The sequence below is a fragment of the Hyaena hyaena genome, unplaced genomic scaffold, assembly GCF_003009895.1.
Source record: "Hyaena hyaena isolate Hyena2069 unplaced genomic scaffold, ASM300989v1 scaffold_19, whole genome shotgun sequence".
NCBI lineage: Eukaryota > Metazoa > Chordata > Mammalia > Carnivora > Hyaenidae > Hyaena > Hyaena hyaena.
The window spans coordinates 4606208-4617878 of NW_024080651.1; the positions used below are offsets into that span (position 1 = coordinate 4606208).

General features: G+C 54.0%; 1 protein-coding gene across 1 annotated transcript; it reads right to left on the reverse strand.

The window, feature by feature from the left end:
* Positions 1-3732: 3732 nt before the first annotated feature.
* On the reverse strand, positions 3733-7592 carry OSM (oncostatin M). Its single transcript, XM_039225920.1, has 3 exons — positions 7488-7592; positions 5852-6000; positions 3733-5183 (listed from the first exon to the last, which is right to left on the reverse strand). The coding sequence occupies exons 1-3, from the start codon at positions 7519-7521 to the stop codon at positions 4635-4637; spliced, it is 732 nt and encodes a 243-aa protein (XP_039081851.1). The 5' UTR covers positions 7522-7592; the 3' UTR covers positions 3733-4634.
* Positions 7593-11671: the final 4079 nt, after the last annotated feature.

The following is an 11671-nucleotide window of genomic DNA, read 5'->3' on the forward strand; positions in this document are numbered from 1 at the left end:
AGAGAGAAAAGCCATGAAGAAAGCAATAAGGAAAAGGGAAGATGAGAGAAAACACAGAGAACGTTGCTTGTGCACCTGCTCAGTAGCAGCTTGCAATAATGCCGAAATAGTGCAATATGTGTGTTGTCTCCTGGGAAACCTGTCACAGCCAGGGCGGTGGGCCAGGTTAGCCCATTGTACAAAGGGAAATGCTGAGGCTCAGCCCAGGAGGTCACACAGCTTTAAGGGCAGGGTGGCTGGGGTTTTAACTCATTTTGCTTAACTCTCAAGTTATTTTCTCATCCCTGGAGAAAGAGGAGGGGGGAAAAATCACATTACTAGTTGGTGGACAGTGAAGGCCATGGGGGCCAAAGACCTGGTTCTGCCGTTTGCAACGTGTGAGTTTGTTTTGTGGGTAGGTAGTAAGTACACCCATCCCCACCTTTTCCCAGCAGTTTCCCTGCCCTCTGGGCCCTTGTCCTGGGGAGCTTTCCATCCTGTGTGTTATATGCAGTTGATTGAGGATCTGTCACCTTGAAAAACTTGAAAAAGAAAAAGAAAATCTGGCTTTGAGTTGAGCAAAAATTCCTGAGCCTTTGTCCCTTCACATAACCCCTGGGGACAAAGCATACACTGTCAGCTCACAGGGTATTGCCACTCCAGGAAAATGTGCCTTGTAGAGGATCAGCTCCTTCTGATGCACAAAAGCATTATTTGGGCCCCTGACCCACTGCCTGTCACCGCGATGATTGTGGAAACCCCAGACTCACCATCAAAGAAAGCTTATTCTGACTTGAGAAATGGCACCCTGCAGGCTATCTGCAGGCCACCCATGGCCCCCAGGGAAGCCCCCATAAACCCTTCTGGATGAGGGAATCAAGGAGGAGGGGGCATTTGAGCTGGAGCTCTGGGCGGAAGGATAGGAGGCTGAGGCTGGGGATGGAGGGTAGGGGGGAAGTGCAGGTTTCAGGAGGTCAGGATGCCTGGATGGGCTAGGGGGCCAGCAAAGCATGGATCAAACACAGACATGAGCTGGCAAAGCTGAGCGGGCATGAGAGCAGGGGCTTGGCCTGTTACGATGAGGGGGTTGGAATTGGTACCACAGCAATAGGACAGGAAGGAGTCACTGAAGGTTTGGGAGAAGATATGGTAGCAGTGACATTTTTGACCGTGTCCAGGGAGCCAGGACCTGATTGGCTGTCGGGAGAGCAGGAGGCGTGTGCCAGAGATGGAATGTGGGAGAAATCGAGGGACCTTATGACCAACAGAGAGAGGAGAGGCTGAGAGAGGTGAAGGTAAGGACTGGGTTCTGGACTTCTGTGGGGGGAAATAGGAAGCAGAAATCAGGTGTGGAGTGGAGGTGACCCTGGTATCAAAAGGGCTCCCAGCAGATGTTCTTAGAAGTTGGGTCTGTAGGCTTGGGAGAGCACCAGACTGGAGATGGCAGTTTGTGGACACCTTCCGCTGAGGTGACAAGTCCTCGAAGGTGAGACCCCTGAAACTCCCTCCCCAGATTCTGGAGTTTCTTGATCTGCTTCCTAAGGGGTGGGTACTGTTCCAGCTCAAAGCCAGACACCTCTCCGGAGGCTTATCCACAGAGTAAGGGGCTGGCAAGGAGCCCAGACAGGGGTGGTAGACAGCCACCCTGGGCTTCCCAGCTCTTCCTCCACAGACCAACCTCTGCCCACTCCGTGGGCAACCGCATGCCTACCGCAGCACCAGGTCCCCTTCCGCTCTGAGAACCTGAGCGTGCCTGGCTTTCAGTGTCTGCCACCTCCCACCCACAGCTTCCCAGCAACTCAGCCTGAGGAAAGCACCCCCACCCCCATACTGGGGAAGGGCAGAAAAGAGAGAGGCCCGGCCCCCTGCTGTTGGTGGCACCTGGATGGCCACCAAGCCAGCCTCTCTGGCATGCTGCTCACTCTTACTGGGTTCAGGCACTGTGCTGGGTGCTGAGGCGAAGCAGAGGGAAGCTGTTGGTGTCACCGTCCTCAGCAGCTCCAGGCTAGTGTGGGAGGCAGATGGTAAAACACCACAGCAGGTGAGAGCCTCCCAGTAGGACAGTTTTAAGAGAATAACCAAGTTGCTGGACCCAGACCATGGGTGGTAGGGAAGAATAGCGAGGATGCACTGAGCAAAACGACAGGGAACAGTGTTCCAGACAGAGAGGACAGCATAGGCAGAGGCCTCAAGGTAAGAGGGAGCCCTGGGCGTATCAGAAGCCAAAAGGTGGCTTGTGTGGCAGGATCCTCAAGAGCAAGGGAGAGCCCGGTAGGGGACAGTGGAAAGCTCTTACTAGGTACTTGGTAGGTTACCTGGAATACATTGGGCACTGCCAGGAAGACTGTTGGTTGGAAGTCAGGGTCCGGAGTTCTGCACTAGAGTTCCCTCTATAATTTTGAGTAGGATGCTTCGCTTCTCTGGGCCTTTTTGATATAAATCAGTGACGCACCCCATCTCACTATTTGCTGATTCTTGAATGCTTGGAGCCTTTGTCCTAGCTGTTTCCACCACCTGGGGGCCTTACCCCCTCTCCTGTGCCATCCAGGTTTCAGAGTGGATGGAGAGGCTTCACCTCTTCTAGGGCCATACCTGTTGCCAGAGGTTCTCACTCTGTGACATCACTCGCTTTAGTTTTGCAGAGCTCATACCCCAGTGTCCTGCTGGTTCTTCTGCGTGTCTGTTGCCTGTCTGCCCCCAGCCTGGGAGCTCTGTGCCCTCAGACATTCATGACATTGCTGGCCAAGTTACAGAGGTTGAAGAGTAACAGAAGATATTCTGGTATCTAACAGACCTGAATTCAGCATGTGCCTGCCCTCCCAGAAGATTTGTTCTGAGGACATGGGCAGGTCACTCAGTGTCCCTGAGACTTCTTATCTGCAAAGTGGATCGTATCTCTTGCAGAGAGTCCTGCCTGAGGCCCTCTTTCACCCCTGATGTTAAGTCCTTTTCCCATCTTGGCCCAGGAAGTGGGCCAGGGACTGATCCAAGTCAAGTTCATCCATCTCTGTTAGCTCTTCCTTTGTAGCTGCTGCCTCAGCACATCATCAGCATATATGCAACGTCATGTTGTGTACAACTTTAGGGTTTGCATTTAATCCTCAATTTATTATTTATATTATAGTCCTATTTACTAAGTGGGGAGGGGGCTCCTTTATATTGTGCTTCATCATTAATAACTCAATACCTGTTCTGTTTCTGGGATGTGGTATTTTTGTGCGTGTGCATTAAAAAATTTCAAAACTGAAAAAAATGGTGGGGTCATGAGCATCAGGAGGGAGCCCAGTGTTCTGGGGGCCAGATGGAATCCATACCCCCCTGGGGCCCTTCAAGAAACAGGTTCAAGCACACAGCAAGTCACAGTCCAAGTCTGAGGCAGGGTCTGTTACTTTCTTGTCCATGTCATGTAACACGCATGAACACACGCACCCCCAGTCACACACCTACAGAGGCCCACACATTCCACCTTCCCTTCCCTCCTCCCTTGCTCCCAAACCCTCTAGTCCCTAGCATCTCAAGGGAGTCGCATTCAGACACGATCAATGCCCTGTGTTTGAGATGCCCCCACAGTCTGACCCCCTCTTCCTCCAAGAGGCGAGATTCCCTCAAATTCTTTCCCAGAAGGAAACAGAGAGACACAGGGGCTTTAGAAACCAGGCAAGTTTTAAATATATGTTGGCACAATATTAACATTAAATACATATCATAAATAAGCCTTATAAATAGAAAACAGGTAAAAACTGATAAAAAAAAAATCGATAAATTAGTCATATCCCTGCAAAGAAATGGCCCAGCAGCTTCTGGGACTCCAGCATGAGAGTCTGGGATTCAGCATGAGAAGATTTCATGATGCACCACCAGGGGGAGGAGCCAGCAGCCAGGACCCAAGACTGGGTGCTTTCAGGCACCAGGTCTTTATGCCTTGTCCATTTGCACTGCATTTGATATCTACTCTATGTCACAGAATCCCAGTTACTGGCAAGCAGAGAGGGCTTTACACGGTCCCCAACCTTCTTGAATCACGAAGAGAAAACTGAAGTCCAGAGAGGTAAGGTGGCCTGCCTGAGGCTACACAGTGGGTTAGGGGTTGAGCGGGGACTTGAGTTCCCTTCTTAGACACCCCCACCCCAATCAGCACTCCTTCTAGGACATTTTGCCCGTGTCACAGCTGCCTAAGTGAGGTCACCCAGATGTCTAGGTGTCTGGCCTAAGACTGGCAATGAGGCATAGGAGGCCAGCTCAGGCCCTGACCTCCCCCTCAGAACCACACTGCCGTGGAAAGGAGGAAGTCTGGGGTCAACAGCCCTGCAAGTCATGAGAGGGAAGGGCCGGCAGGCCTCTGGGGAGCAGAGCAGGGGGGGCAGTCAGTCTGGCCATGAGTCAGCCTGTGTCATCAGACCCCTGAATCAATGGAAAGTTAGCCCCGCGTGGCCTGACCTGGCCACCCCACCGAGACTGGGGAACTCAGGGCTGGGGGCTCAATAGCCTGACTCTACCCTCTCAGCCTGGAGGAGGTAGAGGGGCCTGCCTGGCTCCCACCCCTTAAAGTGCACTTCTGAGAGGTGGGGAACAGAGGAGAGCTGGTTTGGAGGCGGGAAGGGGGGCATCCTACAGAGTACCTGCGAATCCTTAATCTGCCAGGGGTACCCCTAAGGCTACCGGGGCAGCCAGCCCCTGGGCATGAGTCTCTTGTTCCTCCTGGGGAGATGCATCCTGCGAGCCCCCTTCTGCAGGCCCCGGCGAGGGCTGTGTCTCCGGCTCCGACTCGGGCTCTCCCCCCACTCTCGGAAGACCTGCCCCACGGAGTGCATGAAGCGGTGGTAGCCATGCAGGAATCTGCAGCCCTCCAGCCTGCGCTGAAAGGCGTCTGAGATGGGGGTAGGTGATGGAGAAGCCCCTGGGCCTGCCAGAGTGGGCTCCGCCTTCTCCACGGAGCCCGGAAGCAGCTGGGCCATGCAGTGAATATTGTTCTTGAACCCGCGAATGTTCAGCTTCGCCATTTTTAGCTTCTCTAAGTCCTGGGCTTTGGGGATGTCCTTCTGTAAAGTTCTCAGTCTGTGCAGAACGTGATCCAGTGTGGTGGCAAGGATCTGCAGGAATTCCTGCCTGCTGAGCAGCTGCAGGGCATCTTTGCTGGGGAAGGTCCCGGGGCGTTCTCGGCAGTGCTCCTTCAGTCCATCCTTGTCCAGGCCATGGATGCTGATCTGGAGGGAAAGGAGAATCAGAGGGTGAGTGCTAGAGACACCACCACCACCATACACACACACACACACACACACACACACACACACACACACACACACACACGTCTGCTCTGGTCAGCCTTGAAATGCTCAACCTCATGTATCTCATGTATCCCATCCAATCCTCCCATTGTACAGATCAGAAACTGAGGCCAGAGAGGGGCAAGGACTCCCCGGTCACTGCAGGCAGGGACAGAAGGATGCTGGGGGGCTAGCTGGTTGAGGTGACTGTGCAAGCCATGATGGTAGTGTGAGGAGTTTGGCGAGGGGGTTAGGGGGGTGGGGAGGGTGGTAACTGTGAGCTTTTTTAGGAGGACGGGACTCTGTTTTGTTCACTGCTATATCTCTGAGGCCTACAGCAGGGCACACGGGTAGGTGTACATGGAGTTGAGGTTTTCACTTTGGCCCACTGAGCTGGGAAAGCTGTATTGTCTCCTTGGCATTTCAGAGTTAGGCCTGGAGTGTTCTGTGTAGCCCTGGAATAACAACAGGGACTTGGTTTCCCCACCTGCCCCATATTGAGTGGGGGTTGGGTGAATGGGAGTTGGGTCTCATCCTCTCTGGGCTCATTCCTGCCCTAGGCCTGCTGTTCTCTGAGACCCAGAAGCCACCAGGGGCCAGGCGCTCACATAGGGGTCCAGGAGCATGCTGGTGTGCTGCATGAAGTCCGCCTGCTTCTGGAGCTGCCCAAGGAGCTCTTGGTACTTGTCCAAACAGCTGCCCATGGCCGGCGTACTCAGGAACAGGAGTCCGAGGACCCGAAGTCCGAGGACCAGACCTGGGGCAGAGAAGGGGTGTGTCACCTGACTTGAGGAGGCAGGCGGCTTTCAGAGGGGAGGGCGCCTAAGAGGGCCTCAGGGGGCACAGCCCATCGCCTCAGGCTTCATGCCATCGAGGGGGGGGGCTGTCATCACCTCCCCCATAAGGCACTGCCCAGCATCCAAAACAGTGGCTGCACTTCACCATGCAGGCCTTTGAGAGGAGGCTGTGGGGCCCAGTTGGACCTCCTGCACTTGCCAATCTTCCCAACCTCAGGATCTGACACAGGGTAGCCCAGTGGGGCTGCTGCCTGCAAGACCTCGGGGTCCCCCATAGCAGAGCCTGGCCCTCCTTGCAGCTGGGCTCAGCCTGGGAGCATCCTGGTGCCCTGAGCTATGTCTGTACAAACAAAAGACACTCAATTTTACTGACAGGAAAATCAAGGCACTGAAGGAGAAGGGTTCACCCAGGTCACAAGGCTAGCATTATCCTGGATCTCTTACACCTTCCTCTCTCTCCCTTATTGGCCCACATCTGTCAGGCCCACCAGACATGCTGTGAGCCAGAATGTTCCGTGTGGGAGGAGCATAGTTACTGCTGGCCAACCTCCCCACACCCACCCCCCAGGCAACGGCAGCCATGTGGTCGGAAGGGGCCTGTGGCGCAATGGCCCGGAAGGCAGTGACACCATGTTCCCTTCCTAAGAACCGTTCAGCTGCTGGGGAGGGATGAGGGGCTGGCCACCCAGGCACGGCAACCACAAGGCACTCCTCACCACCTCTTCAGGTATCTGCTGCTGCCGGGTTGGCGGGGGGGCGGGGGTGTCCATGTGAGCACCATAGGCACATGGGACTAGGGTGTCTTCATGGGTATGTGTCCAAGTCTGTGTGAGGTGAGAGGAAGGAGCTGGCCACGAACAAGCATTGTGTGCAGTCGACCGTGGGGGCCCAGGCTGCATCTGGGGGTTCCCAGGTTGGTGAGATTGTGGGCTCTGAATGACATCACATGGCTCTGTGTGCATGTCACCCTGTGGGTGTGGCTATGTGTGCTGTGTGATTGTGTGGTTTCCAGGGTCCCTGGACCCAGCTAACTGTGTGTATCCATTCCAGACCCTGTGAATCAGGGCAAGAAGGAGGCCTCGCCGTCCCTCCAGACATCACACTGTTTTCCTGCTTGGCCTCTGCAGCTTACTCCTCTATCCAGCACGTCTCCCACCTCCCTCCTGCTTCTCTGGTTTCTACCCCAGTCTATCTCTTTCCCTCACTCTCTTGTTGCCTCAACATCACCTCTCTTTTAGAAGCCTGGAGATAGTCCTCCTCTACCTTGTAAAGATGCTGTATTCTCAGTGGACCACTTGCTTTGCCTGACCTCCCAGCTCTCCCCCTTCTCAGCATCCTTCTGGTGCTCAGCCTTTCCAGCTCCCAAAAGACAGAAGGTGCCCCTGCTCCCTACTGTTGCCCGTGGGCACAGCAAGTGGGTACTGGTGGAGAGGAAGGAAGTACTTACTGAGCAGTGTCCTCCTCATAAGCTGTGCCCGCATGCTGGGTGCCCAAGCTCCGGCCGGCGCCTGCTGGGGGTGACACCTCCTGGCTGGGAGCCCTGCGGGCTAGCAGCCACTTTATGCCCGCCAGGGCGATTGGCCAACACCTCGTGAGGTGGGTGGGGAATGGGGGGGAGGGGCAGGCCTTCTGGGAACATGACCCCAAAAACCAAAGTTTCCACGGGTGGCCAATGGGTGCTGGGTGCGGTGGCATGCCTGCTCCTCCTCCTGTTTTCTTCGAATTCGTTCTTCAAGGTCAGCCCCACGCCCAAGGGTGATGCAAACCGCAGCCTCAGCCTTCCTGGGGCAAGTAGGGAGCATGGGGGTCCTTGCCATCTGCAGGGAGCTGTAGCCAGTATAAAGGGGAGAGTGTGCCAACTGGGGCCTTGGAGGACTTGTAGACCAGGCTTGGCCCAGGAGCCATCAGCCTCACCAGCCACTGTGGTTTGGGACTGAGGGGAGTGAGACATCTTCTTGAGTGCCCTTCCCGCCCTCCTGCTGGGGCTGTTGGGACATCTGTGAGCGGAAACCACCGGGCTCTGGGCACAGAGCCAGACCTAGGCTGGCAGCCCCGAGATTGTGGTTCTGGCCCCAGGACCTGCATCCCCTAGTGGGGCTCCCAGCCATCTCCTTTCCCCCATCATGCACCCTCCTCACACCCAATCTTCTTTATTCCAGGCCCATTGCCCACAGCCAGGCCCTTTCTTTACAGACAGGGTCCTCTGAGGGAAAACAGGCAGTTAAAGCAAGAGAAACAGGAGGTTAGCTTCAAGCCCACTGACATGCTGTGTGACCAGAGGCAAGTCACTTAACCTCCCTGGGCCTCAGAGGCCCCACCTGTAAAAGGAGGGTTCGAAAAGTATTTCCTGGTCCAGGCTCACAGAGCTGCTGCTGTCATGGACATAAAAGGCAAAAGTCTTTTGAAGAAAAAAAGAAAGATGAAACTCTAATTCCAAGTACTAGCTGTTGAGGGATGGTGTGAGGGACCGAGGAGATGGGGAAGCTGTGAGCTCAGAGGGGAAGCCAGGGCGGGGGAGTCGCCGTGGTGACGGTTGGGGACCAGGTTTCACTTTCTCTGAAAGATAGTGATTGTGGGTTGGTCCTCTGTTTCTTGCAGACCTCTGGACGTCAGAGTGAAGGAGCCCTGGAGATCACACCTCTCTAGTCAACCTGTTACTTTGTTTAGGGCGAAGTAAGGCCTGGGCAAGGGCAGACAAGGGGCTGGAAAGGCTGGCCCCGGCCTGCAGGTCGTGCCTGGCACCCCCAGCATATCTACCAGGCCTGAAAGGGGGTCCTTGGCCTACACCCTCAGAAGCCCAGTGGGGAGGGGGCCTCTGAAGGTTGGGAACCAGGGTGGGGCCTTTGGAAGCTGCCAGGGAGGCCTGGGCTGCTCCAGCGGGGGAGAGCACTGGGCCCGTGGAGCCTGGACAAGGAGAGCTGAGGTGGCCGGGAAGGAAGAGGGTCAGGCACTCTCCTGTCCATCCGTGTTCCCAGCACCCATCATGACCACCAGGGCTGTTCCGGCCTGCTCTCTCCTCTGTATACATGCCTACCATCACTCATTTATTTGTTCAAAAATTTTTATTTGGCCCTACTCTGAGCCAGCCATTCCCAAGTGCTAAGGATCCAGTAGTGGGGAAAACCAGACACACCCCCATGCCCAGGAGGCTGCTCGTCACCCTCCACCCACTCTCTGGCACCCCAGCATGGCGCTTACCACACCCACCAGCACCACCCCCAAGGGCCAGTTCTGGATTCTCCTCCTTAGAGCGTCGCTTCTGCTAAATTCCTCATCTCTATGTCCACCCCCACAAGACAGTTTCTTGGGGCCCATGCCAAGCTGGGATCCTTCTTCATTTCACATCCCTGATCTCATCTTGCAACAGCCCTGAAAGGGAGAGCTCCCAGGCAGGGATGCTTTGGCTCCTTTTAATGGGGAAACTGAGGCTTGGCTCCAAGCAGAAAAGCTACATCCAGCGGGAGAGCTTCTTGTCCCTCTCAGCTACCGCAGATAAACCTCCACACTCAAGAGAAAGCTACCTGCCTTTACTTTCCTGTATCTGCATCACCCTGTGTGGAAACAGTTAAGAGGAGGGGACATTCAGGGTGCCTGGGTTCAGTCAGTTAAGTATCCAACTTCAGTTCAGCTCATGATCTCACAGTTTGTGAGCTCGAGCCCAGTTTGTGGGCTCGAGCCCTGCATCAGGCTCATACCGACCGTTCAGAGTCTGCTTCAAATTCTCTCTCTGTCTCTGCCCCTCCTAAACTTGCTCACGTGTGCTCTCCCTCTCTCTCAAAATAAATAGACTTAAAAAAGAAAAGAAAGAAGAGGAGGGGGCATTCAAACCAGGGCTGTCAAGTCTAAAAGACGACTCTCTGATCACGTAGCTAATGGAGGTATGGTGTGCAGGCCCCAGGGACAGGGCCACCAAAGGCAAAGAGGGTTTCTATATTAGTTTGCTTGGGCTGCTGTAACAAAAGAGCACAAAGGGAGGCGCCTGGATGGCTCAGTCAGTTAAGCGCCTGACTTCAGCTCAGGTCATGATCTCTCGGTTCGTGGATTCAAGCCCCATGTTGGGCTCTGTGCTGACAGCCAGTTAAGAGCCTGGGGCCTGTTTCAGATTCTGTGTCTCCCTCTCTCTCTGACCCTCCCCTGCTCACGATGTCTCTCCCTCTCAGAAATAAATAAAACATTAAAAAAAAAAAAAAGAGCACAGAGGGGCAGTACATCAACAACGGGAAGGCATGTTGGCACCATCCTAAGTCTGAGACCCACGTGTCAGCAGGGTGGATTTCATCATGCAGCCTCTCTCCTTGACTTATAGATGGCTGCCTTCTCATCTCCTCTCATGGTTGACCCTTTGTCTATCTTAATCTTATAAGGACATCAGTCATATTGTATTAGCCCCACCCCACCCCCACAATGACCTCATTATACCTTACTTCTTTGAAAGTCCTATCTCCAAATACAGCTACATTCTGAGGTACAGTGGGGTTAGGTCTTTAACATATACATTTAAGGGATAAAATTCAGCCTATAACAGCTTGCAAGAAGAGGGCATGGCTGGAGGGCTGCAGGGAGTGGGGATGATGGGGGAGTGTTCAGAGTTCAGTGGGAGGGGACAGTGATGTGCAGGAGGACAGGGAGTGGCCCCAAGGTGAGGAGACCCAGCTAGTCAACAGAGCAAAGCATGAGGGGAAGATGCGTCAGCATTTCTGATGAGGTCAGCACCCAGTGACGTCCCTCTTGCCAGCAGGAAAAGCTTGCAACATGGCCCAGCCAGTATAAATAGGCTCCCCGACCACAGGCCCGGGCTGTCCCCTCTTCCAAGGCCACGTCAGCTAGGTCCTCGTGATTTGGAGGGGGAAAGAGGGCCAGCTTTGTTCCTTAGAACTGCTGTTTCCATATCTTTCCGGCCCACCCTCCGGCTGTAGGGCTCTACTGCTTTAATTTAAATGCAAGAACAAGACCTGGGGTGACCTTGGGGGTGGGTCAAAATGGGAGGCAGGAGGCCATTCATCTGGGAAGAGAGACAGTGATCTCTGACCAAATAGGGTGGGAAGTAGAGATCCATCCAGTTACCAGTCTCAATCTGCTTATGAGCTCAGTGCTCTTGGCCCAGTCACATCCTCTTTCTGAGCCTCAGTTTCTCCTGTGGACTGCTGTGCCACAATTTATCAATGAAGAGACAACCCAATTTTAAAATGGGCAAAGGAGAAATGAATAGGCATTTCTTCAAAACAGACAGACATGTGGCCAGTAAATACATAAAAAGCTGCTCAATATTGTTAGCCATCAGGAAAATGAAAAATCAAAACTGCAGTGAGGTACCTCTTTATACCCACTAGGGTGGCTACAATCAAAGATGGACAATAACAAGTATTGGAGAGGACATGGAAAAACCCAAAACCCTCACACGCTGCTGGTGGGAATGCAAAATGGTGCAGCCGTTTCGGAAGGCAGTCTGACAGACCCCCAAACCTTTAAACATTAGAGGTGTCAGATAGTTCACTGTATGAACTACACACACACCCCCCAGAGAATGGAAAGCATACGTTCGCATAAGAATTTGCACAAATATTTACAGCAGCATTTATTCACAATAGCCCAAAAGTGGAAGCAACCCAAATGTCCATCAGCAGAACATGG

Bases quoted from the DNA above. Each gene is read 5' to 3' on its own strand.
- OSM (XM_039225920.1), bottom strand. From the start codon at position 7,521: ATGCGGGCACAGCTTATGAGGAGGACACTGCTCA. The intron at 6,001-7,487 runs GTAAGTACTTCC...TCTCTGCCCCAG, and splicing joins TATGAGGAGGACACTGCTCA to GTCTGGTCCTCGGACTTCGG. The intron at 5,184-5,851 runs GTGAGCGCCTGG...CTTTCCCTCCAG, and splicing joins GCATGCTCCTGGACCCCTAT to ATCAGCATCCATGGCCTGGA.